General features: G+C 41.7%; 1 protein-coding gene across 1 annotated transcript in view; it reads left to right on the plus strand.

Annotated features, from left to right (window-relative positions):
- The window catches only part of PLCG2 (phospholipase C gamma 2), a 92,216-nt gene that overhangs the window by 39,819 nt on the left and 25,801 nt on the right, over window positions 1-26,596 (plus strand). The window contains exons 3-18 of the mRNA XM_081336245.1: window positions 708-851; window positions 1,877-1,970; window positions 3,494-3,541; window positions 8,116-8,200; window positions 9,624-9,707; window positions 10,188-10,231; window positions 11,829-11,901; window positions 12,849-12,950; window positions 14,383-14,501; window positions 15,059-15,144; window positions 16,701-16,821; window positions 18,024-18,192; window positions 21,197-21,301; window positions 21,461-21,550; window positions 22,786-22,964; window positions 25,036-25,236. Of these exons, the coding sequence (XP_081192371.1) occupies window positions 708-851; window positions 1,877-1,970; window positions 3,494-3,541; window positions 8,116-8,200; window positions 9,624-9,707; window positions 10,188-10,231; window positions 11,829-11,901; window positions 12,849-12,950; window positions 14,383-14,501; window positions 15,059-15,144; window positions 16,701-16,821; window positions 18,024-18,192; window positions 21,197-21,301; window positions 21,461-21,550; window positions 22,786-22,964; window positions 25,036-25,236 (1,744 nt within the window). The remainder of the gene's footprint in view (window positions 1-707; window positions 852-1,876; window positions 1,971-3,493; window positions 3,542-8,115; window positions 8,201-9,623; window positions 9,708-10,187; window positions 10,232-11,828; window positions 11,902-12,848; window positions 12,951-14,382; window positions 14,502-15,058; window positions 15,145-16,700; window positions 16,822-18,023; window positions 18,193-21,196; window positions 21,302-21,460; window positions 21,551-22,785; window positions 22,965-25,035; window positions 25,237-26,596) is intronic.

The following is a 26,596-nucleotide window of genomic DNA, read 5'->3' on the forward strand; positions in this document are numbered from 1 at the left end:
CCATACACATAGTGACTTACTTATTATGTATCTACTTACTTATTAAGTGAATTTATATATCCACGCAGCCACCCGAGAATCTCTGGGCAGCGAACAGAGCTTAAAAACAAAACTCAGATATACAGAGGGTAAAAAAACTAGGTAGCCTCTTAAGAACTTTCCACACTAGATTCATTCATAACCACACCACACCAAGAGCCCCATTAAAATCCTGGCCCTGGTGCCTAGTGGGAAAGGTTTTTTTCAGAAAACCAGCAGGGATAGGGTGGTCCTTATCTTTGGGGACGGGGGTGGGAGGGGTGGGGAGCTGTTCCACCAGGCTGCTGACATATCAGAGAAAACCTCATTTAACCTTTTGGTGCCAAAATGAAAGAAATACCATTTTGCTGACGGTTGAGTAGACACCTGAGAAAGTGCTCTTGAATTGCAAGCACAAAAATCACCCCTTATTTACAAAATGCAAAATTCACCTTGCACCCTGGTGATCAGGTAAGAAATACAACTAATTAAACTTGCTCCGGTTTTTCTGTTGGTTAGATGGCAACGTTTTTTTTTGCACTGTTGTCCGACACAGTGAGTTTCCTTGCAGCAATTTTTACCCAAGAGTAAAAACGATCATGAAATAGGACTCAGTAGTCATCCTGTAGAAATCTGCTTTAAGCCAAAGCGACCTTTACATTTTAGATTTCTTTTGTTTTTCTTTCCAGTGGATTTAACAGAAATAAAGGAACTCAGACCAGGAAAAAATGCGAAGGATTTTGAGCGTGGAAAAGGTGCACGTCAAAAGGAAGAACATTGCTTTACCATTTTCTATGGCTCTCAGTTCGTCCTCAACACTTTAAGTCTGGCAGGTAAAACCTATTTTGTCTGAGTCTCTCCTTTAAAATCTGGGATTGCGACGTTGCTCCTTCCAGATGCTTGCTGACATCTTCTTAATTCTTATTCCCATCTGCAAATATTCTTTAAGCTGAACATAGGTGCCGTTTGGAAGAATAACAAATAAATCAAACAAATATGGTTAGTCCTTGACTCAAAACCACAATTGGGACTGGAATTTCCTTAACAACAACAACGATGATGATGTTGTAAGGGACCTTGGAGGTCATCTAATCCAACCCCCTGCTCAGGCAGGAAACCCTATGTAATGCATTTGTAATGTGAGCCACACCAAATTTTATGATTTTATTTTTTATTGTTTGCCTTGGTGGTTAAGTGAACCACTGTAGTCGTTAAACGAATCATACAGTCATTAGGCTAATCTAGCTCTACCCCCCACCCACCCCAGATCATGTATGACAATCAGATAACCTTGGGATGCTGCAATTGTTATAAATGCCTGAATATTGTTCATGTGGGGATATTGTGATGGTCATAACTGCCAGTTATTTGTTTGTAATTCACTTTTTTCGGCGCCACTGTAACTTTGAACGGTTGCTAAACAAATCGTTGGAAGTCAAGGACTAGCTGTATGTGGGAGAGCTAGAAAGAAGATAGGATATATGCACACAGTTATTGATGCAGGATTATAAGTGTTTCTGTATCTCTATTCTTGCATCTTCTAAAGCAATGTTTTCCACTGCTGGTTTGTTTAATGCAGCATTTTTCATTTTAAGATGTGTGAATTTCATCTTCCAGAATGCTGGGAGCTGAAGTCCACATATATTAAATTGGCCAAGTTTTGGGGGGCGGGGGGAAATCATGGTTCTAATTTTTTTTTTAATTCAAGGAATTCCTTTTAGGCATTTTGCTTTCCTTCAGAAGTATGCAATTTATTCTTGGCATCATGAAGCTGTGCGGTGGGATAACAGATGTCCCCCCCTTTTTTTGCATCATCAAGTTTCTTAATTTGCATCTTTAAATTTCCTTTCCGTGGCAGCTGACTCAAAGGAGGAGGCTGACAAATGGCTTTGTGGATTGAATATTTTGCACCAGGAAGCTATAAATGCAGGCACCCCAGCAATTACAGAGAGGTATGTGGAAGAGCTGTTTTGTATTTATATATATTCTGGTAACAGAATAACAGAGTTGGAAGGGACTTTGGAGGTCTTCTAGTCCAACCCCCTGCTCAAGCCGGTGCCATTCTAGACAAGTGGTTGTCCAGTCTATTCTTAAAAGCTTCCAGTGATAAGAGCACCCACAACTTCTGGAGGCAAGCTGTTCCGCTGATCAATTATTCTCACCGTTAGGAAATTTCTCCTTAGTTCTAACTTGGTTCTCTCCTTGATTAATTTCCATCCATTGCCTCTTGTCCTGCCTTCAGGTACTTTGGAAAATAAGTTGACCCCCTCTTCTTTGTGGCAGCCCCTCAAACATTGGAACACCACTATCATGTCGTCCCTAGTCCTTCTTTTCACTAGACTAAAAAGGTAAAGGTTCCCCCGCACATGCGTGCTAGTCGTTTCCGACTCTAGGGCCCGGTGCTCATCTCCGTTTCAAAGCCGTAGAGCCAGCGCTTGTCCGAGGACGTCTCCGTGGTCATGTGGCTGGCATGACTAGACGCCAAAGGCGCACGGAATGCTGTTACCTTCCCACCGTAGTGGTCCCTATTTTTCTACTTGCATTTTTTACGTGCTTTCGAACTGCTAGGTTGGCAGAAGCTGGGACGAGTAACAGGCGCTCACTCTCAGGATTCGACCCGCCAAACTGCCGACCTTCTGATCGACAAGCTCAGCGTCCTAACCCACTGAGCCACCGCGTCCCTTCACTAGACTAGAGAAACCCAATTATGTACACTATATCCCGGTACATATACAATTCATTTAACTGTTCAGTCTCACCTGAATTTAGTTCAGTCTTCAGAAGTTCAAAAAAGAGACTGCACAACCATTTGTCTGAAATGGCATAAGGTCTTTTGCTTGAGCAAGGGGTTGGACTAGAAGGCCTCCGAAGTCCCTTCCAACTCTTATTCTATGTTATTTGTTCTAGTCAGGGTTGTTGCCTTCTGAATCACCTAAATTCATACGTATATTTCGGAGCCCGTTCAACTACTTTGCAAATCTAGAAAAACTCCGTGAATGAGCTGCCGATAGGTAGAGTGACGTGCTTCTAATGGATCTGAAATATCTTTGTCTCCTTTGGACTTAAATTCACACCTCACGTCCTCCTCTTCCTTCCCTTCCTTCTCTTTCTCCATCCCTCCACTTCCTCTTCCTCTTCCTGGACTGATTGTCTATAAGTAATTCTAGTATGCCGTCTTAGCTCCCTGCTGAATGATCTCCGTACTCATAAATAAACATTTTTCACATTCACATGTGTAATTTGTGCTGTTTGATGCCGAAATGTTAGACAGGCTCTTCAGAATCTGTCCCAGAGTCACAGAAGAACTAAAAAAAAATACTTTGGATCAGTTTGCGCTTCATAGAAAGTTATGTATTGAAACAGGAGCGTTCATTTCTGTTTTGATGTTTTATATGTTGAAATTACAACACATCATTAAGTTCGGTCTTCTGTTTACCAAACTAATCCTGGCTGTATTTTCATTGGCTCTTTAAAGCTGGCTGAGGAAGCTGATTTACTCGGTGGATCAATCCAGAAGAAACAGGTACTCATTCATTTTAGATTCTAAAGCTGTGCTCTGTTTTTTTTATTATGTATTTTTGTTGTAATTAAGTCACTTTAAAAAAGTCTCCTAAAACCCCATGCGACCAAGCCTTATATTTGGGATGGGATGGGATGGGATGGGATGGGATGGGACGGGACGGGACGGGACGGGACAGAATAGAATAGAATAGAATAGAATAGAATGGAATGGAATGGAATGGAATAGAATAGAATAGAATAGAATAGAATAGAATAGAATAGAATAGAATAGGAGCTGGAAGGGACCTTGGAGGTCTTCTAGTCCAGCCCCCTGGTCAAGCAAGAAACATGTACCATTTCAGACAAGTGACTTTCCAGTCTCTTCTTAAAAACCTCCAGTGATGGAGCACCCATGATTTCTGGAGGCAAGCTGTTCCACTAGTTAATTGTCCTCACTGTTAGGAAGTTTCTCCTTAATTCCAGGTTGCTTCTCTCCTTGGTTAGTTTCCATGTATAGTTTCTTGTCCTTCCCTCTGGTGCTTTGGAGAATAGTTTGATGCCCTCTTCTTTGTGGCAGCCCCTCAAATACTGGAGTAGTGCTATCATATCTCCCCTATTTCTTCTTTTCTTTAGACTAGCCAAACCCAATTCCTGCAGCTGTTCTTCATATGTTTTAGTCTCCAGGCCTTGATCATCTTAGTTGCTCTTCTCTGAATTTTCTCCAAAGTCTCAACGTCTTTTTTGCACTATGGTGACCAAAATTGGTTGCAGTATTGCAGATATGGTCTTACTAGGGTTTTATAAAGCGGTCCTAATACTTCACACGATCTTGGTTCTATGCGTTTGTTTATGCAACCCAGGATTGTATTAGATTTTTTTGCTGCTGCTGCGCACTGCTGGCTCATGGTCAAGTGATCGTCCACTCACAGTTACTGCCAGGTCTCGCTTAATCTGTACTTATATCTTTGATTTTTCCTGCCTAAATGTAAAACTTTGCTTTTCTCCACATTAAAGTTCATTTTACTAGATAGGCCCATTGTTCAAGTTTGTCAAGATCTGTTTGTATCCTGAGCTTGTCTTCTGGGGTGTTGACTATTCCTGCCACTTTAGTGTCATCTGCAAATTTGATGAATTCTCCTCATCAGATAAATCCTTCACTTTTAACCTTCCATGAGTTTGTAATCCTAGAAGTTTGGTTGGGTCAGGAGCAGCTGCTATATTGATTTTAAACCGGATCAGTTTTTCTCCCCCCTCCTGATTTAAAAATGTAGATGGGGCAAATAAAGTCTGAGAAGGTATCGGGAACCACAATGATAATTTTAATTTCCAAGATTAACTATAGTTTGTCAGGAGCTTTAGTGTTTAACTGAGATTGAGAGTCCTGTGAAACCAGGATTGTAATAAACCAGAAGCATGGGGCTGGAAGGGACCTTGGAGGTCTTGTAGTCCAACCTCCTGCTCAAGGCAGAGACCTTATTCCCTCCTGGATGAATGGTTGCCCAATCTTCTTTCTTTTTGAAAACCAGCAGGGGGTGGGGATGCACAAACATACACACCTCACTCACTCACATTGCACATAGGGTGTACCAAAAGTCGGGTCCCATAGGCTAACTACAACGTGTTGGATTAATTTAATTAATTAATTTTCCCCTCCCCCAGAGAAAAATGTTACTGTACCTAGCAATGTGTAAAGGTCAGGCATCAAACACGTAGGGAAGTGTTTAGAAGAAAATGGCAACCAATTTTCAGCAACACTGTCCTAAAACATGGTCACGTGACTCCAAGACTCTTGAATACAGCTGTGTGTGAATTACAGCAGCCATGTGTTCCTGAGTGTTGGAAATGCGGTCTCATGATTGATGGGGTGACTTGTCAGAACTTCAGATCTGAGTCATAAGTCCCCTGTTTCAGGTAGCTGGTAACTTTCACCTGTTGCTAATCAACCAATTATTAGTCAAGGGCTACCTCTATTCTGCAGTGGCACATTATTGTTTTTATTTTTGCAGACCAATTCAGTACAACTGAACACTCCTTCCTGTGGAAACTTGCTGCTTACCATGTAACATTTACTCCCCAGAGCAGCTCGTTTTACATTTAATTCTTACTTGGTTCGGTGCAACTCCCTGTCTGCTAGTTCCATGCAGGCTGCAGAACACCTGAAGGCAAATTCTGATTGTGACAAAGAAGCTGGTTGGAGGTTTATGGAGATGCTCCATCATCCAAGTCATGGTTGCCCCAAAGATGCTGTTTACCAAAAGGCGCAAACTGGACTTTCCGAAGGTAGAGCTCGAAGGAGCTTCTTGAGTGAGAAGCAAAATGTTTTGGAAAATATCCAAGGAAGTCCAGTTGCCTTTCGAAAAAAAAACTCCATTGGGACAAGCCGGTTGGAAGGGGGCAAGAAGTAACACCGGTGCCAGTGGCTGCATCTTGGACACATGGCTGCATTTACAGCTGTTTTCAGAGCCCCGGAGTCAAGTGATCACATTTTATGACGGTGTTGCTGAAAATTGGTTGCCAGTGGGCACCAGGGCTGGATTATTGTGCATCAGGTCATAAGATGCCAAGGCAGGTTTCCCCAGGAACTGAACTGGTGCGACCAAGGTTGAGTTTTGAGTCTCCGGAGATGGCTGGAGGGCTCAGCCCATCCTGTTATTTGATCCTAGCCCACAACACCAAGCTGGCACCTTTGTTTAAATAAGAAACAACACAATGAAGAAAAAGCGTGATGAATGAGAGGCCCAAGGGGCAGCAGGATCTTTTCTGCTGCCCTAAATGTGTCGCATCTGACCTTGGCTGCCTCTTGATTGTGTTCATAATACAAAACGGCAACACAGCTGGTGTTATCCTAAGGTCAGGGAAGTGAGATGGTTCTGCCTCGTAACTTGCCAGACTGGATAATTATATTGCATTTTGCAGAAGGCTTTGGGAATCTTGGCTTCAGGATCTTTGGGGAAAATGCCATTGCAGAAGAGAAACAGGTCTGAAGATATTTTTGCAGTATGCTTCCAGGATGGGAAAAAAAAAGTCTCAGCCGAATAGCCAGTGACTTGTTTTCCTTCTAAAATATGACCTTGTATAATGAAAAGACAATTTATCAACATAGCAGCTGACAGGAGTGAATTAGTAAAGTGCACCTTTCCTGCATATTAGAGTTGCGTTTTATCATTTCTCTTAAATAGAGTAACTGTCTGAGTTCAAGGCAGCATCTATCATTTCTCCTTGTGCCACATAATGATAATGTGCTAATTTAGCGTTGGCCTTCAGAATTTTTGGATGCCTTGCTGGTGTTATTCCTTCACAGCGTGTAAGGGCCAGACTGTGAGATCAGCAAAGCACACAAATGTCCAGGGGCCTTATAAAATCAATACTTTCATTGAAGTAGGGATTTTTCCACAAATCGTTTCTCTAGCCACCATACACTACAGCCGGCGGGTGGGAGTCAGCACTGCTTCTGACCAGTATTATAAACCTTTGGGCTGTGTTGCATTGATATTATGATTTGTTGTTTTTAAATCATGCTGGTTCCATGCTGGGGGTTTTTTTTTTGTTTTGTTTTGCTTTATCTGTTTTGGTCCTGAAGGGTCATCCGAACGAGGCTGTCCTCTGTTGGTTTTTCATTCGGAAAGTCTGAGCGGCAGTAAGAGAGAGTTTACTCAGGGTGCCGTTGGTCAGGGAATGTTGACTGGCGGCCCCCAAGGGGAGAGCATTCTCTGTGGGCGCGCCTGCCCTCTGGAATCAGCTTCCGGTTGAGCTCCGGATGGCTCCCGACCTTCGCTCTTTTCGCCGCGACCTGAAGACTTGGCTATTTGAACTTGCCGGCCTGGACTGAGGGACTAGGATTTTAGATCTTAAATTTTAAAAATTTTAAATTTTAGAATGTGTTTTATTGTTTAGGGCTATTTGGTTTAATTTCATTTTAATTTTTATATTATGTGTTGTTCATAGTATTTTAATTGCCCTGTACACCGCCCCGAGTCCCTTGGGAGAGGGGCGGTATATAAATCCAAATAAATAAATAAGTAAATACTGTGGTTTCCTTGGTGCTCTCTGAGCATTGTTGCTTTCTTGCAGACATTTCATTACCCAACTGGGTAACATCATCAGTGCTAGAAGGGAGTGGGTTTTGCTCTCTGTTTACATACAAGGAATCAAGGAACTACCAAGAACACTTCCACCAATACTCACAAGCAGAGTATCTAAACAGAGCGCAAATCCCACTGCCTTCAATTCCTGAAGCTGTTACCTAGTGGGGTAAGGAAGTGTCTACAAGAAAACAAGCTCAGAGAGCATCAAGGACGCCACAGTTCAACCCTGATCTCCAAATATTCTCGGCTGAAGATTATATTTTCAGTAGCGATACCTCATCTGTGAAATGTTCTCGTCACCAACCTGATTGGGAAAGAGTCTAGTCTATCCAATCCTTCAGCTTCCTGAGGTTTTGGGGTGGTGTTTTTTTTTTTAGCATCCTGTGGACATCATTTCACAGCTAGTCCTCTTTTAGTAACCACAGTTGGGATCGACAACCCCGTTGTTGAATAAAGAATGTTGAGTATAAACCTGAAAAGAATGATGTTCTTGGTATTTATTCTTATTCAGCATCAGCCTGAGAGAGTTGAAAACAATACTTCCCTCCATCAACTTCAAAGTGAACAGTGTGAAATACTTGAAAGATAAGTTTGCGGTGAGTATTGGTTTAGGCTACGTGTCCTACAGCTTACTTATTACCCTGCGTTTTACATACTTCCAAAATAAACCCAGTCTTCTGGGTTTCATTGGGGAACAGGGTTTTTTTCCCCCCATCTTGGATGTTGTTAATGGCAGAGGGTAAGAACTCTCATCTCCCTTTGCTGTTCCATGGGCATGGGAAAGGTGTGTAAATGTAGCTTTTCAGTGTGCACACCACAGTCATCCAGAAAATGGTTACTTCTTCCTATTAAACCGATGTGGCATCTCTGGGAAAAAAGTAATGTCTCTGTGTGTTTTCTTCCTGGCTAGTGCTCTTGCTAGAATAGCAGGAACTTGGATGTTCAAATTACAGTCAAAGACCAGAGACCAGAACAAATGAAAACACTCAATAAATATCCAGTTAAAAATTCTAGAATAAATAATAAATAACACATCAAATGTATATTAAAATCACAATTTGGCATCCAGTCTGTCAGTTACACATGGCCTAACTAGACTATAATATCAGTCCATAAGCTGCGGGGCCCCTAGCCACGGAGGCAGTCCACTGTGATGGCCGTAACATTAGAAAGCAACTTATGTCCCAAGTTTTGCCCTGGAGGTTTTACTACTAGCTTTTCATAGAACTGCCAAGATGATGGATGGGTGGGAGTTTTGATATTTGTTTCCTCTTTGGTGTTTTTTTTTTAAGGTGAGGCTGGCCTGCCATTTTTATTTATTATTTAGGTCGTGTTATCATCTGGTATCGTTGATCTGGGTTGTTGAGTTTATTCAGATTCTAATCTTCGGGTACTGTAAGCTGCTTGGAGGTTTGGGAACCAGGCAGCCTACGCATTTAGGCAAGCAAATTAATAGAAGCCATATTCTCCAGTTGTGCACAAATGCAAAATCTTCATCAGAATAACAGAGTTAGAAGGGACCTAGGAGGTTTTCTAGTCCAGGGGTCCCCAACCCCCGGTCCGTGGATCAGTAACGGGCCGCGGCATTCCAGCAACTGGTCCGCACAAACAAGCAAAGCCTCGTCCGTGGGATGCAGGCAGCACACAAAACCACCCACCCTCCGATCTGCGGAAAAACATTTCTCCATGGAACCGGTCCCTGGTGCCCAAAAGGTTGGGGGGCCTCTGTTCTAGTCCAATCCCGTGCATAAGCAGGAGACCGTATTTCATTTCAGACAAGTGTCCAATCTGTTCTTTAAAAATCTCCAGTGATGGAGCACCCACAGCTTCTGAAGGCAAGAACTTCATCTCTGAAACTTTAGTGCAGAATTGTCTTTTTGCTAGATTTGCTAGAGAATACTTATCTGCCTTTCCTCTAGCCTGGGACAGGATAAATGGCTTTGGGGTAGGTGTAGCTCTGGTAAAATCTAAATGCTGCCTCATTACTTACGGCTGGCTTATTTATATCTTTTTACTCAGGAAATAAAAGCTGCTAAAGAAGAACTTAGCTTTGAGCAATTTCATCTGTTCTACAAGAAGATTATGTTTGAGCAACAGAAATCGGTAAACGTTCCGCTCTTATCTTACTTCCTCTTAATGTGGAGAGTGTCGTTCTGTGTTGTAACCTGAAATGTAGTAATTAGGTAGTACATATGTTTTCAGTCTTATATTTAATTCAAGCATGATACCAAAGTTCCTTGCTTTTAATTGACTAGATTCAGAACTATAAGTCTATTATTCATGCATGCATGCATACATACATACATATATGTACATACAGAGAGAGAGAGAGAGAGAGAGAGAGAGAGAGAGAGAGAGAGAGAGAGAGAGAGAGAGAGAGAGAGAGAGAGAGAGAGAGAGAGAGAGAGAGAGAGAGAGAGAGAGAGAGAGAGAGAGAGAGAGATACAAATATAGATATAGATAGAAATAAACCAAAGCTTTTGATGATTTTCACTTGTTTGAACACCTGTTTTTCTCCAGGCAATAACTCTTCTATGCAGAAGAAAATTATTTGTTCATTATTCATCATTTTTCTCTTCCCAGGTTCTGGATGAATTCAAAAAGGATTCTACTATGTTCCTCTTAGGGTGAGATATTATATGAAGCAATTTTATTCACAACCGCACTTAAAGTGCTTCGATCAGAATTTTCCCTGCGATATAATTTTGTCGCTTATTCTTTTTGTCACAGTAGATTAATGAGATACATTTAACTGTATTTGTGTATTATTTTAAGCAAGGGATGCTGGCTTAGTAAACCACACTATTGAGAAAATCTCATCTTGCGGTCTGCATCCTGTTCATATTGATATAACCTATACCAAAACCTATGGCACGCGTGCCAGAGGGGACACTCGGAGCCCGCTCTGCGGGCACGCACGCCTCGCTCTTTTGGCTATGTTTTTGCAGAAAAAAAGCCATTTCTCAAGCCCCTTCATAGCCAAAACAAGCCTCTGAAGCGAGTGCACTGTTTTCAGCTTTGAATTATATCAAATCTGACATCAGAAACAGGCTAACAGATGAGCTGAGGGCTGCATGTGTTGCTCTCAAACTTACAAAGTATAAGCCAAAGTTAGACAAATTACCAGCGTGCATACAACAGCAAAAATCACATTAATTGTTCAAAGGCATGCCAAATGCAAACTTTTACCTTTCAGTAAAAAGTTGTAATCGCTGAAAACTTTGTTATTGTGTTTTTCTTTTAAGACAAAAGATGCCAATGTATGAGTTGTTTTTTCTAAACTAAAACCTCAGTATTCAGATTAAATTGCCCTGTGGGCACTTTGCGATAAATAAGTGGGTTTTGGGTTGCACTTTTGGGCACCCGGTCTTTAAAAGGTTCAGTTAACAACTGCAGTGATTACTTTGGCAAAAAAAAAAGATCATAAAATTGGATGCGGCTCGCTTAAATAACCATCCTGGCTCCAAAAAGCAATCGTTCCGCCTTCAACTCTTTAAAGCAGTGCTCCATCCCATGAAAAGAGTCGGCAACTTCGAAGAGCCACGTCTGTTTCCCAGGGACTCCCAAAGCCCTGATCTGAATTATTTCCAAGGTGTTACACAGCCCTGCTTTTATAGTGTTATTTAAAATTCAGGAAATGAAACCTTCACTTCCTCAGATGCAATAATTCTTCTCTCTCTCTCTCTCTCTCTCTCTCTCTCTCTCTCTCTCTCTCTCTCTCTCTCTCTCTCTCTCTCTCTCTCTCTCTCTCTCTCTCTCTCTCCTCTCCCTCTCCCTCTCCCTCTCCCTCTCCCTCTCCCTCTCCCTCTCCCTCTCCCTCTCCCTCTCCCTCTCCCTCTCCCTCTCCCTCTCCCTCCCTCCCTTTCCTGTCTGGTATTTGTGTTTAAACATTTCTCATCTTTTCAGCCGATGTTGCTGTACGATTTTTCTCTTTTGACCTACCCGGCAATTTGGGAGGGGAAAAAATAATTAAGGAAAGTAGTTCCAGAAGCAGATAATTGCTTTTAAATTATGATAATTAAATCCTTTTTTTCCCCAAGACCTTTGAACCGGTAGACAACTCAGATCTTAGCCTGCCTGCAGTTGTTTTTGGTTAAAGACAACGCTTCCCTTGTTTTCCAAGTCTTAGTCTCAGCTTTGTCAGAATACATACTGAATATTGTGCATTTTTTCCCTCCAGTCTGGCGTTTTCCAAATTGGCTTTAACTTTTTTTTTTGTTGCAGAAACACAGATCGGCCAGATGCCTCAGCAGTACATTTACACGATTTTCAGAGGTTTCTGCTACATGAGCAGCAGGTGAGAAGATCCTAATGCTCTTGTTTTTCAACGTTCATGTATGTATGACATCATGGTTAAATATGGTAGGATACATTGATTAGGTCCATGGCAGAGCAAAAGAGTCATGCTTAGAAGACTACCTTATTCCAGGGTGTTATGTATGGGGATAATAAATATAGCAGCAGTTCATAGTGACCATCAGGTGGCGCTGTACTGTAACTGGATTGGCTGGTAAGCCCTCGGCGAGAAAACCCAAATACGGGATTGGCTGCCAGTGCACCTGGCCAAGTATATAAGGGGGTACAGGTAACCCCTTTTTTCGCTTCAGTACTACCACCAATAAAGAGCTGCGATGCTGAGTCCTTTGCCTGTTGTCTGACCATGCGGCCAAGAACCCACTACACAATACAGAGACTGGTGCTGAACAATACAATTTTATGTCTGAAGGAATCAGTTTATCTCTTCCTGCTCCTAGTATAATACCTTTGCCAACCAGTACAAGTTCTTTTAGGCTGAGCCAGAATGCTATCATAACTGGGGTGGGGGCAAGGTTTACAACCTAGATCAGGGCTAGGCAACCTTGGCTCTTTTATGACTCGTGGACTTCAACGCCCAGAATTCCTGAGTCAGCTGGCTCAGGAATTCTGGGCGTTGAAGTCCACGAGTCATAAAAGAGCCAAGGTTGCCTAGCCCTGACCTAGATCTTCCAGTTCCTGATCCAGTATCTTCACCTGCTACCACAGCATCCTGGATCTTGGGCAGAGAGGGAAGGATTCACCCAAAGTCTACCACGGACCTTCTCTTGATTGAACAGGAACTTGGGCCTTCTCACTCCTAGTTCCCAACATCTTAACCATTACACCAACCTTGGCAGTGTTCCCATGCTGTGGCATCACTGTTTCCTTTCAAAGATGATAATATTGGAGATGAGCAGACATGTTGGATGATACTCTTTGTAATTTCAGGAATCTTGGGCACAGGATCTTAATAAAGTAAGAGAACGGATGTCCAAATTTATAGATGACACTATGAGAGAAACAGACGAACCTTTTCTCTATGTTGATGAGGTAAATGGGGCTGTTTGTTTGCAAGATTTCTCCCGTAAAGAATATTGTGGGGCTTCAGAGTCCAACCGAGGTCTAAATTTCCAAGTGTCTCATTTTATACCGACTCTAGACAGCATTTAATTATATCATAATAACTCCTCTCCACTCTCAGTTTGCATTCAAAAGGTATCGATGTGTAAATTATATTGCCCTCAAGATGTAAAAATCTTTAGTGAACCTGTTCTCCACAAACTGGCCATTTGCCCTTAAAAGTCACCTTACTTGATGCCATTTTAGGGCAGCTGTGCAATTAAAATTGTACATTGGACCTCCCGGAAATAAAAGCCATAGCAGTAATATAAAACATTTGGATATTTTCAAATGCTGGAAAATATTTTTTAAAAAATCATCATCTACCATTTTTTTAAAAAATCACAGGCTGTGGTTTCCGCAAACCATGTTAAGAAAAGATATTCCAAAGACTTTTCCTATACTGGTGTGTGTGTGTGTGTGTGTGTGTGTGTGTGTGTGTGTGAGAGAGAGAGAGAGAGAGAGAGAGAGAGATAGAGAGAGAGAGAGAGAGAGAGAGAGAGAGAGAGAGAGAGAGAGAGAGAGAGAGAGAGAGAGAAACCTGCCATTTTTCTCATGCCCTGGATCCACTTTTAATTAGTTTGTTTAACATGTCTGGAGGGTAAATCATATGATGAATGAGTAAGGGAATTAGTCTGTTTAGCTTAATGAAGAGGAGGCTTGGGGGTCATGATGGCAGCCTTCCAAAATTTGAAGGGTTTTCCAAGGAAAGCGGGGGTCAATTTGTTCTCCTTAGCATCTGAGGGCAGGACAAGAAGCAACAGGTGGAAGTTCATCAGAAGGAGATCCAACCTGGAAATAAGGAGAAATTTCTTGACTCTTAAGAACGATTAATCCAAGAATTGTGGGTGCTTCATTGCTGGAGGTCTTCAAGAAAAGATTTGTCCAGGATGATATATAAGGACTCCTGCCTTGGTCAGGGGGATGGACCAGAAGACCAACCTCCAAAGTCCCTTTTAGCCTTATGATTCTATAGGAGTAACTTTAGAGATTTATTTTTACCAGTAAATCCATGCCCTTGCTTTTACTTTGTGAGTGTTCTGATGAAAGAAAAAACAGTCATGATGTAGGCCAAGTATTGATTGATTGATTGATTAAGTTAAGTATGTAATAGAATGCATTTGCATGGGGTCTCTCTCTCTCTCTCTCTCTCCCTCTCTCCTTTTGTCAAGCTACATCTTCTGAAATTCCTTCATTCTTGACCTGTTTCCCCCTATTATTTCTTAAAATAGCAACACATCCGCAAACGACAATGGGGAATGGTGGGGTGATCGCTGAATTGATCCATCTTAGGTAAATAACATCTATTTATATTTTTCCATCTCTCTCTCTCTCCCTGTGTGTGTGTCTTACTTTATTGTAGTTTCTTACCTACCTTTTTTCGAAAGAAAACACCATTTGGGATGAGAAGTATGCTTCAGTGGACCCACAAGATATGAATAATCCTTTGTCCCATTACTGGATTTCTTCTTCCCATAATACGTAAGTATTATGGTCTTTTATCTGACTGTATTTTATGACTATGATCATGATTTATCTCTTGTTGCTTGTAAGTACACTGAGAGCTTATGCACCGGAGACAAATTTTATTTATTATTTTTATTTATTTATTTTAATTCCATTTATGTCCCGCCCTTCTCCGAAGACTCAGGGCGGCTTACAAGCTTAGCAGTAGCCTTCATTCTATGTATATGCCTGCTTATTAGGGCTTTCGGCCCCCGCCAAGCGGCATTATTACAAAGTCAGCTTAATTGACCCCAACAATCTGGGTCCTCATTTTACCTACCTCGGAAGGATGGAAGGCTGAGTCAACCTTGAGCCTGGTGGGACTCGAACCTGCACTAATTGCAGGCAGCTGGTGTTACTTAAGGAGGCATCAGCCCACTGCTCCACCAAGGCTCATTAGCCCACTGCTCCACCAAATTCCTTGTGTGTCCAATCATACTCGGCCAATAAAGAATTTCATCCGTTCTATCTGTTCTCCCTTGATACTGTGGAAAGCTGCATTTCATTTTTCCATGCTGCTCTTTCCGGCTTAGTTATCTCACTGGAGATCAGCTTCGTAGTGAATCTTCCCCAGAAGCCTACATCAGATGTCTCCGAATGGGGTGTCGATGTATTGAGTGTGAGTAATCTCTTTCTCCCTTTTTATCCCACACCTACAAATTCATTAATAAAGGAGAATATTTGTAGTTCAGGGTTGACGTGAGGGGGTCCTTGATGCTCTCTGGCCTTGCTTGTTTTCTTGCAGACGTTTCATTGCCCAAAACGGTCTGGCACTGATGTGGTTACCTAGTTTGGGTAATGAAAGGTCTGAAAGAAAACAAGCAAACTCAGCAGAGCATCAAGGACTCCTCGTAACAATTTGTATCTTCTTAAATTATGGTAATAATGTAAATCCTGAGGGGTCCTTGGTGCTCTCTGAGCTTGGTTGTTTTCTTGCAGATGTTTCATTACCCAGTGCTGATGATGTTACCTAGTTTGGTAAGGAAAGGTCTGCAAGAAAACAAGCAAGCTCAGAGAGCACCCTCATTTCAACCTTGAGCTACAAATATTCTCTCTTTATTGGAATCTAAAATCTTCTAATATTTTTAGAGGATCATTATCATCAAATCCTTGTTTATTAAACTAATTCTACTTTTGATGCCGCAACGCGTCTGCAGTTCACCAAGGGAAGATGAAATTACAGATAGTAGAGTTACAAGTTAAAATAAACAATTGCCGTCAATTATTATGAATTTCCTGTTGAATTACTCCGGACTTCACTGTTCACAGCAGCCACCGGCGTGAATGTTTATGCGTTGCTTCTTTATCTGGTATATTAAGGAACTAACCCTGGGGTTTCTTGCTTTGATTTGTGAAACAAGTCTTACCGAAATGGTGACAAAAAAAAAAGCAGAATTGTAGTTGTAGAACTTGTAGTTCAAATCTGTGCAGCTCTCTTTTTTGTTCTTCAGACGAGAAATCCTTCTTTTAAAGAGGTTGGGCTGACCAGAGGAAGCAAAAAAGAAGTGATACGACTTTTCTCTCCAGGATCTTTAGCTTCTGCTTTTTTGATGTGTCAGGAATTGTATGACTGCCTTTCAAAATGAATAGCTGATAAGAATTTACAGATGAAGGATGTCCCAGGATAATGGTGCAGGATCCAATCTGGATTCATTGCGGGGACCAGAGGTTTAGTCTTCCAAGCTTTAGGAGACCATTTTCAGGGAACTGCTCTCTAACAAAGTGTGTGCTTTGGGCTGTTCTATGTGTGGTATTCATATGTTGCCTCATGCATGTGGTTTTTTAGATGATGATTGAAGTGTTAACGGCTGGCTATTTAGTCATTGGCTGTTGTTTCCTTGCCTCCTAAATATACGTATTTAATTTGTCACTCACTATTCTCATTTACTTATTGGGCAATTAAATTTTTAACTTTGGGGTTCTTGGTGCTCTCTGAGCTTGGTGATTTTCTTGCAGATGTTTTATTACCTAACTAGGTGGCGTCATCAGTGCTGCCGATGTTACCTAGTTGGGTAATGAAACCTCTGCAAAAAAAACAAAACAAAAAAAAAACTACCAAACTCAGAGAGTACCAAGGGTCTCACAGTTCACCCCTGAGCTACAAATATGCTCTTATTTAACTTTATATTTCCTGTGTTGCAATTAAAATATTTTACTTTTGGTTGTCTGCATTAGTGGATTGCTGGGATGGTCCCGAGGGGAAGCCCATAATCTATCATGGATGGACTCGAACGACCAAAATTAAATTCGATGATGTTGTGCAGGCAATCAAGGACTACGCATTTGTAGCATCTGAGTAAGTGCTGATCATTTTTAATTACCCCAAAGAATAAACCTTTTCAGAGTTTTCTGCTCCAAAAATATTTTGAATTCCACTATTCCCCTCTTTGTTCTTAAACCTTCCGAGCATGTTTGCCCTTTAAAAACGTCGTCTCACAGACTAGAAGAGACTTTCACAAAATTTCTACTTGGGTGACACAAAATCCAGGGTGACCTCCTGACTATTGTCAATTGCTTGAAGTAACTTACTTAATTATAATTAAATAATTGTAACATTTATCCGATTGCAACTCTGTGGTGCCATATTATGGTGATTTTTATCATGATTTTACTTTAATATTTTATATTGTATGTTGTATTTTCTACATATTATTTCTCTCTCTCTCTCAATCTGTCTCTATCTATCATCTATCTATCTTATCTCTCTCTCTGTCTCTATCATCTATCATCTGTTTGCTGATGCTTTATTTAAACATTTGTGTTTGTATTTACAATGTGTTTTATTAGTGTTGTATATCAGTGATTGCGTGACCTCTGCTGATGCCGTACGCTAAATAAACGAATAAACGTACTTGCTTTGCTATAAAAGCTTTGTTCGATTTCCTCAGTACCAAATTGATACAAATATCACGAGAAACCCTGGCTAAACCCAAAGATGCTTTTTTTTTCTAAAACGCAACAGACTTTCTTGGTGTTTTTTTTTTCCTTTGAAAACGTTTCGCTTCTCATCCAAGAAGAAAGAACATTTTACAGCAGCTAAAAAAATGCAGCAGAATGCGCCACACAGCAAACTTCAAGTGCAAACAATATTTTGAAAACCATGGCCAGGTGCCAAAAATATTGCAAAAAAAAAAATCTACTTCCATGGGGAGTATGTTGTATGGGTGGGATGCCACCGGACAGAAGAATAGAATATAGAGTAGACTAGAGTAGACTACACTAGAGTAGAGTAGAGTAGAGTAGAGTAGGAAGGGACCTTGGAGGTCTTCTAGCCAACCCCTTGCTCAGTTTCTTGGATGGGAAGCAAAATGTTTTTTTTTTAAAGAAAAATTTGGAAAGTCCAGTTGCCTGTTGGAAAAAGCATGTTTGGGACAATCATGACCTGGATGATGGAGAATCTCCATAGACACTGGACTAAACATTAGTCTACCCCAGTCATGATGGATCCAAGGGGATTCCTATTACCCTCTTCACGAGTATTTCTCTCTCTTGCTGAAGGTACCCAGTGATCTTGTCCATCGAAGAGCATTGCAGCGTGGAGCAGCAGCGTCACATCGCAAAGGTGTTCAGGGAAGTGTTCGGAGACCAGCTTCTAGCAAAGCCCGTTGAAGCCAGTGCTGATCAGCTCCCGTCCCCAACTCAGTTGAAAGGAAAAGTCATCATCAAGGTAAGTTGGAGTTGGCAGTGAAAAAAGAAAATGTAATAAAGTGCACGGATGCTTAATTGTCTCCCTTTGCCTTGCTCTCTTGAAGGGAACTGAGACGGCAGTTTCCTGTTCTTGAGAACTTTCTCCCTGGATGGTAGAAAGTATCAAGATTTAGGAAATGCACCAAGATGGGTTTTTTTTATTTATTATTCATTTCTCTTCTCCAGCTTTGGATTTGGTACGGTGCTGTCTTTCTACAATTCATCCATCTGTCCGCTCATTCTTTTAAAAGTTTACTTAATTTTAAAAAAAGGAAAAAGAGGAAAAGAATAAAGCAGTAATAGAAGAATGGAATTGGGTATGTGTAGTTTAATGAAGAGAAGGGTGAGGGGTGACATGATAGCAGTGTTCCAATATCTCAGGGGCTGCCACAAAGAAGAGGGAGCCAAGCTATTCTCCAAAGCACCTGAAGGCAGGACAAGAAGCAACGGATGGAAACTAGTCAAGGAGAGAAGCAACCTAGAACTAAGGAGAAACTTCCTGACAGTTAGAACAATTAACCAGTGGAACAACCTGCCTCCAGAAGCGGTGAATGCTCCAACACTGGAGGTTTTTAAGAAGAGACTGGACAGCCATTTGTCTGAAATGGTATAGGGTTTCCTGCCTGAGCAGGGGGTTGGACTAGATAACCTCCAAGGTCCCTTCCAACTTTTATTATTATTATTATTATTATTATTATTATTATTATTATTATTATTATTATTATTATTATTATTATTATTATTATGAAAGGCAATGCCACATTAAGAAAGATTTTTCTAAAATGGCTTTTTTATACATTTATGAAGCTCTGCAAAACAGTTTCAGCAAAGGATAACTATGTTTCATTATAACTATCCATCTACCTGTCTGTAAGTACAGGTGATCCTTGACTTACAACTGGTAGCTTAGCCATGATTTGAAGTTACAGTGGACCCCAGTTGCTACACACACACACACACACACACACACACACACACACACACACTTGCATTTGGGGCACTCAGCTCATCTTTTCGTCCATTTGCAGTATCCCCCCCATCACCTGATCATGTTTTTTGACAATTTTTGCTGGTTAGCAGTTCTGCTTACAGCTGGTGATCAGCAGCTTTATTAAGCTATGATAGATCTATGCACAGAGGAAGGGCTGAAATCTGTTATCGTTTTTTTTCCAGCAAATGCATTATTTTTTAAAATTTGGTGATATTAATCTAATGATAGCACATGGTTGGCATTAAACGGAAGCAGTACGCCTTAAATTTTCTACAGTTAAAAGCCAGCTTTCATCCAGATCAGAAATTCACCATTCATTAGAATAATTTCATTTCTAACCAACGCCTACCGTAAAACAATTCATCTGTGCTTAATAATTCTGAGCAACAAAGCAGGTGTACATCTTGGCAGGCTTATCTTTCTCATGAACAAATCCTGGAAATACAGAAAATTTCACTGGGAGTAGCAAAGGAAATTGACTTTTGCATTTGTATGTTTCAAAGTCAAATTGTTGAGCATTCCGTACCATTGTGATATTAAGCTTGAGTGCCAGAGATCCTCAATAATGGAAACTGGAATTTTCCAAAGTAAGTAAGCCATATACAATTAGGTTGTAGACAGAGACTTTGATTTTCAGTAAATTTATGTAGGTTTCTTGAACAATTTATATTCCCCCACGGTTATTTTCTGTATTTAGAATTAATCAATTAGGTAGGATAGTAAAATCAACTTAAAACAGCTGAGCAGAAATACATGTAGGCAAAGATAAAACCAATTTATTCAATATTGGAAATTTTCCTTACTCCAAAATAAATAAGACTATGGGTTGTTCTCAACTTACAACCACAATGGAGCCCAGATTTCTGTTGCTAAGTGAGACAGTTTTGCCCCGCTTTGCAACCTTTCTTGCAACAGTTGTTAAGTGAATCACTGCAGTTGTTAACATGGTAACATGGTTATTAAGTGAATCTGGCTTCCCCGTTGATTTTGCTTGTCAGAAGGTCGCAAACGTCGATCACATGATCCCGGGACACTGCAACCGTCATAAGTACATGCTAAGCATCTGAATTTTGATCGTGTGTCCCATGGGGGATGCTGTAACGGCCGTTTGAAATATGGTCATAAGTCACGTTTCAAAGTTGCTTTTGTAACTTTGAATGATGACTAAATGAATGGTTGTAAGGACTATCTATGTATCTCTGGGGATTTTCTGTAAACTCACTAAACTAAGACATTCCTGAAGCCAAGTGGCCTTCAATCTCAAAAGATGTTGGCGGGCTTATAGGTGAACAAGTGATATACAGTATTAAGAGTTTGTTGTGGTGTATTTGAGGAGATCATGCCTTATATGCACAAAGCTACCGGGTGACTTTGGCTCAGTCCATATCTTACAGCCGTAGGAAGAAAGCAAGGACAGACCACTTCCCAAAGTGGCCAGGAAAACTTCAGGAATTCACCCATGTACTCATCAGAAACCAAGACTAACCCAAATAAGAGAGCCAGTTTAGTGTACTGGTTAAAGGGACCAGGCTAGAAATAGGGATACTATGAGTTTTGGGCCCAACTTAGACACAAAAACCAGCTGGGTGACCTTGGGCCAGTTCATCTTTCTCAGTCTTAGGAAGAAAACGGCGGCAGACCACATCCAAGATAAGTTGCCAAGGATCAAAAATTGCCTCAGAGGCCCCTCTACACAGAAAGTGTTACCTCATAACCACATATCCCAAGATAGACAGTGTGGCAGCCCTTAAATTATGCTATCAGATTGGGTCAGCAAATCATGTCTTGGTCAACAGTGAAGGACCAGCATAAGTTATTATCATGGGAAAGTGAAGAGGAAGTGGTTGGTCTTGGAGCAGAAGATGTTCGTACTGTTTGAACAGGGCATTGTCTTTTTTAAGGATGTTGTTTAGAGCCGAAGTTCAAGGGAAAAATCTTGGAGAACTCATCCAAGGTGTTCGTTTCTCATAATTGCTTTCTTCGTTTACACCAGCATAAAAAATTGGGACCCAAAGGTGATGTAGATGTGAACACAGAAGATAAGAAAGAGGAAAAGAAACAACAAGGGGAACTATACATGTGGGACACCATTGACCAGGTAACCAAGGATCCTACTTCTCCCGTTTAGCACAGAAGTTCCTTTGTAGCTGACGTTCATCATGGAGAAATGAGGGAGAGAGATATTTTGAGGAGTTTATTGCTATCTTTTTTCTGATGGGACGGCAAAGTTGTCTTTCAACCATTTTTGGCCTTGTAGGAATGGACTCGTCATTATTGTGCTATAGCCAATGGAAAGCTCTCCTTTAGTGATGACATAGAACAGAATGCCGAGGAAGAACCCCCAAAGGTATGTAAACTGCTCGTGTTATGTATTTTACTTATTTATTTTTTTATTAAATTCACGTGCCACCTGACACACAGCGACTTCCAGAAGATTTAAATCAAAATTAAGGCAAAAATGATATCCGAAGTTAAAATTAAATCTAAAATTTAAATAAAAGCATTAAAATTGCATCAAAAATTAAATCAATCAAATTACATCAAAGCTAGCCAGCAGCTACCCCGCTTCTAAGGTGGGTGATATTTCAACCAGCAACTGAAAATTTATTTATTTATTTATTTATTAGATTTATATACCGCCCTTTCCCGGAGGACTCAGGGCGGTTTACAGGGCAGTTTAAAATCATACCAATACAAAATGATGGGTAAACTATTACAATCCTATCAAATCTGGCCAAGCTGCTCATGAGTACAGGTAATCTTTGACTTACATTCATGTAACAATGGTTCAAAGTGACAGCGCTCTTGGAAAAAGTAACTTCAAAGGTAGGACTGTCACACCACCCTCCCACAGTTGCGTGGTTTGGTCTCTTTGTCTTTGACTGTAATAAACTCAAATGCATGAATGGGTGCTTGACAACCAGCTCTCACTGACGATGGCTCCTGTGTTTTGCAATCACTTGATTGCAGTTTCCATCCTTCCCAGCTGGCTTCTGGCAAGTAGAATGAATTGGGGAAGCCGGATGTGTTTAACCCTGTGATTCGCTTAATGACCGCAGTAAGGTAAAAGGTAAAGGTTTCCCCACACATGCGTGCTAGTCGTTTCCGACTCTAGGGGCCGGTGCTCATCTCCGTTTCAAAGCCGAAGAGCCAGCGCTTGTCCGAGGACGTCTCCGTGGTCATGTGGCCGGCATGACTAGACGCCAAAGGCGCACGGAACGCTGTTACCTTCCCACCGTAGTGGTCCCTATTTTTCTACTTGCTTTTTTACATGCTTTCGAACTAGGTTGGCAGAAGCTGGGACGAGTAACAGGCACTCACTCTGTTACGCGGCACTCGGGATTCGACCCGCCAAACTGCCGACCTTCTGATCGAGAAGCTCAGCGTCCTAACCCACTGAGCCACCGTGTCCCTTTTATGACCGCAGTAGAAATGCTCATAAAATGCGATCCGGTCATGTGATGACTCACCTAACACCTGCACCGCTTAGTAACCAAAATTCTGTGGTTGTAAGTCAAGGACAAGTTGCATGTGATCCATAGGGAAGGACCAACTGAAGAAATATTCCTTGCTATATTTTAGGAAGCGAAAAGCACGGAGCTACACTACGGCGAGAAATGGTTCCATGGGAAGATGGCGGAAGGGAGGACCACAGCCGAAAAGCTTCTGCAGGAATATTGTGCTGAGATGGGTGGCAAAGACGGGACCTTTTTGGTCAGGGAGAGCGAAGCCTACCCAAAAGATTACACCCTCTCGTTCTGGTAACAGCTCATTTGGAACATGCTTTATCCTTTTTTGGCGCACGAATCAAGTTTTGTCTCATTGGGGAGGACGGCGCATTTGGGGGGAAAAATGTCCTAAAACTGCTGTCGGTTACATGAGTCAATTTAGGGAGGCTGAATCGGGCTCAATGTAATCCACAAGGGATCCCCCCCCCCAGTGCCCAAATTCTGCTCTTTCTGTCGACCTGTTATGAAATGTAATACTTAATTGGAAGTGGAAAAACAAAACATCCTGATTTAGCTGAGTCAATTGTTTAGGAGCTAAGCAAGCTATTTCCTGAATTTGTTCTTATGTTTTGGCTGCCTTAGAAGCAAGACTAAGGAAGTGAAGCACTCCGAAGCAGTGCTTTATCAAACTTGCCAAACTTAAGAAGTCTGGACCTCAGTTCAACCAGCTAGCCTACTTTTTGCCCAAAATTGGCATTTTCTTGTTTTGTTTTGTTTTGCTAAAAGCAGCCCATAGCAAACCATAGCTTGTTTAACAATCCCCACAAAAAATCAGGTTGTGGCTCACCATCATGAGTTACAACCATGATGGGCAGGTTCCATTACAGTCGTAAGTCAAGGATTATCATTATATATCACTGAAATCCTAGATGAGAATATTTGTGTCTCAGGGTTGAACAGTGAGGTGCTTGGTGCTCTCCGAGCTTGATGGTTTTCTTGCAAATGTGTCATTACCAAACTAGGTAACATCATCAGTGCTGGAAGGCAGTGAGGTTTGCTCTCTCTGTTTATCTCAGTCAAGGAACTGCTGTCTCACACATATAATCAAAGCAATAAACAGTCTAATCAAGGAATTACCAAGAAGAAAACAACATCGCCACCAAAACAGAAAACAAACTGCATTTCCTTCTAACATTGATGGTGTTGTCTAGTTTGGTAATGAAATGTCTGCAAGAAAACAACCAAGCTCAGAGAGCACGGAGGACCCTATCGTCGACGTTCTCCTCCTCCTCCTCGTCCTCCTCTTCCCTACAAACCCGTCACTTCGAGCACTGATGATGTTCTCTAGCTGAGTTGTGAAACATCTGCAAGAAAACAACCAAGCTCAGAGAGTACCCAGGACCTCACAGTCCTCCTCCTCCTCCACCTCCCCTTTCTCTTACACTCCACAAATCTTACTCCCTTCTAGCACTGATAATGTTACCACTGATGATGTTACACTGCCTTGGTGGAGCAGTGGGCTAATGCCTCCTTAAGTAACACCAGCTGCCTGCAATTAGTGCAGGTTCGAGTCCCACCAGGCTCAAGGTTGACTCAGCCTTCCATCCTTCCGAGGTAGGTAAAATGAGGACCCAGATTGTTGGGGGCAATAAGCTGACTTTGTAATAATGCCGCTGGGTGTGTGTGTGTGAAAGCCCTAATAAGCAGGCATATACATAGAATGAAGGCTACTGCTAAGCTTGTAAGCCGCCCTGAGTCTTTGGAGAAGGGCGGGATATAAATGGAATTTTAAAAAAATGGGGGGAAAAATGAAATGTCTGCAAGAAAACAACCAAGCTCAGAGAGCACCTAGGACCCTATAGTCCTCCTCCTCCTCCTCCACTCCACATATCCTATTTCCTTCTAGCACTGATGATACTAGCTACATTGGTAATGAAATGTCTGCAAGAAAACAACCAAGCTCAGAGAGCACTTTGGACCCTATAGTCCTCCTCCTCCTCCTCCTCCACTCCACAAACCCTACTCCCTTGTAGCACTGATGTTACCTACATTGGTAATGAAATGTCTGCAAGAAAACAACCGAACTCAGAGAGCACCAAGGACCCCACTGTCCCTCCCCTCCTCCTCCTCCCCCACTCCTTTCTAGCATTGATGATATTACCTAGCTGACTAATGAAACGTCTGCACGAAAACAGCCATGCTTAGGGAGCACCCAGGGGCCCTCCATCTTATTCCTATTCTGCATAATTGAGGAGACCCAGTTCCCTTCAATCTTCCTTTCTCTTTTTCCAGGTGCAAACAGTTGCAGTTCACAAATGAAAGAAGAACAAGACTTCTTTTTTTAAAAAAACAAAACACTTTCTTTTTCCCTCATTTGTCCTAGGAGATCAGGTAGAGTCCAACACTGTCACATCCGCTCTTCTTCAGATGGAGACAGCATAAAATATTACCTGACCAACAACCTCACCTTCGACAGCATTTCTGACCTCATCCAACATTACAAAGAAGCCCATTTACGGTGCGCTGAGTTCGAGCTGCGTTTGACTGATGCCGTCCCGAATCCCAAACCCCACGAATCTAAGAAGTACGTAGAGCCGAGGGGAAAAAAAAATTCCAGGGTGGGGCGAAATGCTATTTTTAATACTGAAGCTTGCTGTTGGTCTTTTGCTGCGGTGGCAGAGGGAGAATTTGATTGAAAGCAAGAAGGAAAGCCAGCTAAACTGTCGACAGTGCTGAATTATGCCTTGAATATGCAACTTTAACCTCAGCAGTCTGGAAAGAGCTGCAAACTTTCTGGGGACAGTCTAAGCTCTTAAGATATTTAACCGTTTGGCCAAGAGAGAATGGGGAGATGTTAAATTGAGGAGGATTCTCTTGCTTTACTTTCTCTCCTTTTAAGACCGCAGGCTTTTGCCATTTATGGATTTTGTCTCTCTGGCAGTTTATCCGGCTTAGTTTTTGTAATTTTTTTTTCTTGGGTTGGCTTTTCTCTCTTGAGAAAATTTTGAGAAGTAGTGCTTGGTAGAGCCTCTTGGCATAGGCACATGAGCTGGAAGCCACAGCCTTGTCCGTCTGTCTCTCTTATATGTGTGAGGTGTCTAACATTACAACACACCCTTGTCCTCTTGTTCAAAGGAAGACATGGGTAATTGTCTGGCTCTGAGGTACCCACTTCATCCTTTGTTGCCAGTCCAAGGAGTGAAATGGTTTAGATGGAGAAATATTGTCTTAAGGCAGAGGATTACAGAATAACACAGAACAACAGAGTTGGAAGGGACCTTGGGGGTTTTCTAATCCAATCTCCTGCTTAAGTAAGAGACCCTATACCATTTTGGACAAATGGCCATCCAATCTCTTCTTAAAAGCTTCAGTGAAGCAGCATCCACAACTTCTGGAAGCAAGCTGTTCCACTGATTAATCGTTCTAACAGTCAAGAAATTTGGTTCTGTCCTTCATGAGTTCCATCCATTACTTCTTGTCCTGCCTTCAGGTCGTCCTCTTCTTCTCTGTGACGGCCTCTCAAATATTGGAAGTCTCTTTATCATGTCACCCCTGGTCCTTCTCTCTCTCTTTAGACTAGAATAAACATACATTTCATTTTGGTTCCCCAAACCAGAATTAAACTAGGTTGCAAAATTAGCTTGATCAGCTAAGTTTTATAGCATTTGTTGGGACTTGTAGGGATGAACGAAGCGATCTGGATACAGCTTTCTAGCTCCCAGCCACTAGTTTAAATCTTCACCTGCTCCAGTCCTGCGTGAAACAAGATCAGAGGGTTCGATTTTAGGGAAAAGATGGACGTTCTGAAGCTTCCCATCCTTGGGCAACCTATCTGCCCACAGTTTGGTCAGAGTCCTTGAGTGGATTCACAAGCCAATATCCTCCCAGAACTTGCTTTCTAGCTGAATTTGAATAAAACATGGCTCCAAGGCAAAACAATAAGA

Source organism: Vipera berus (assembly GCF_964194415.1).
Source record: "Vipera berus genome assembly, chromosome: 10".
Taxonomy (NCBI): Eukaryota; Metazoa; Chordata; class Lepidosauria; order Squamata; family Viperidae; genus Vipera; species Vipera berus.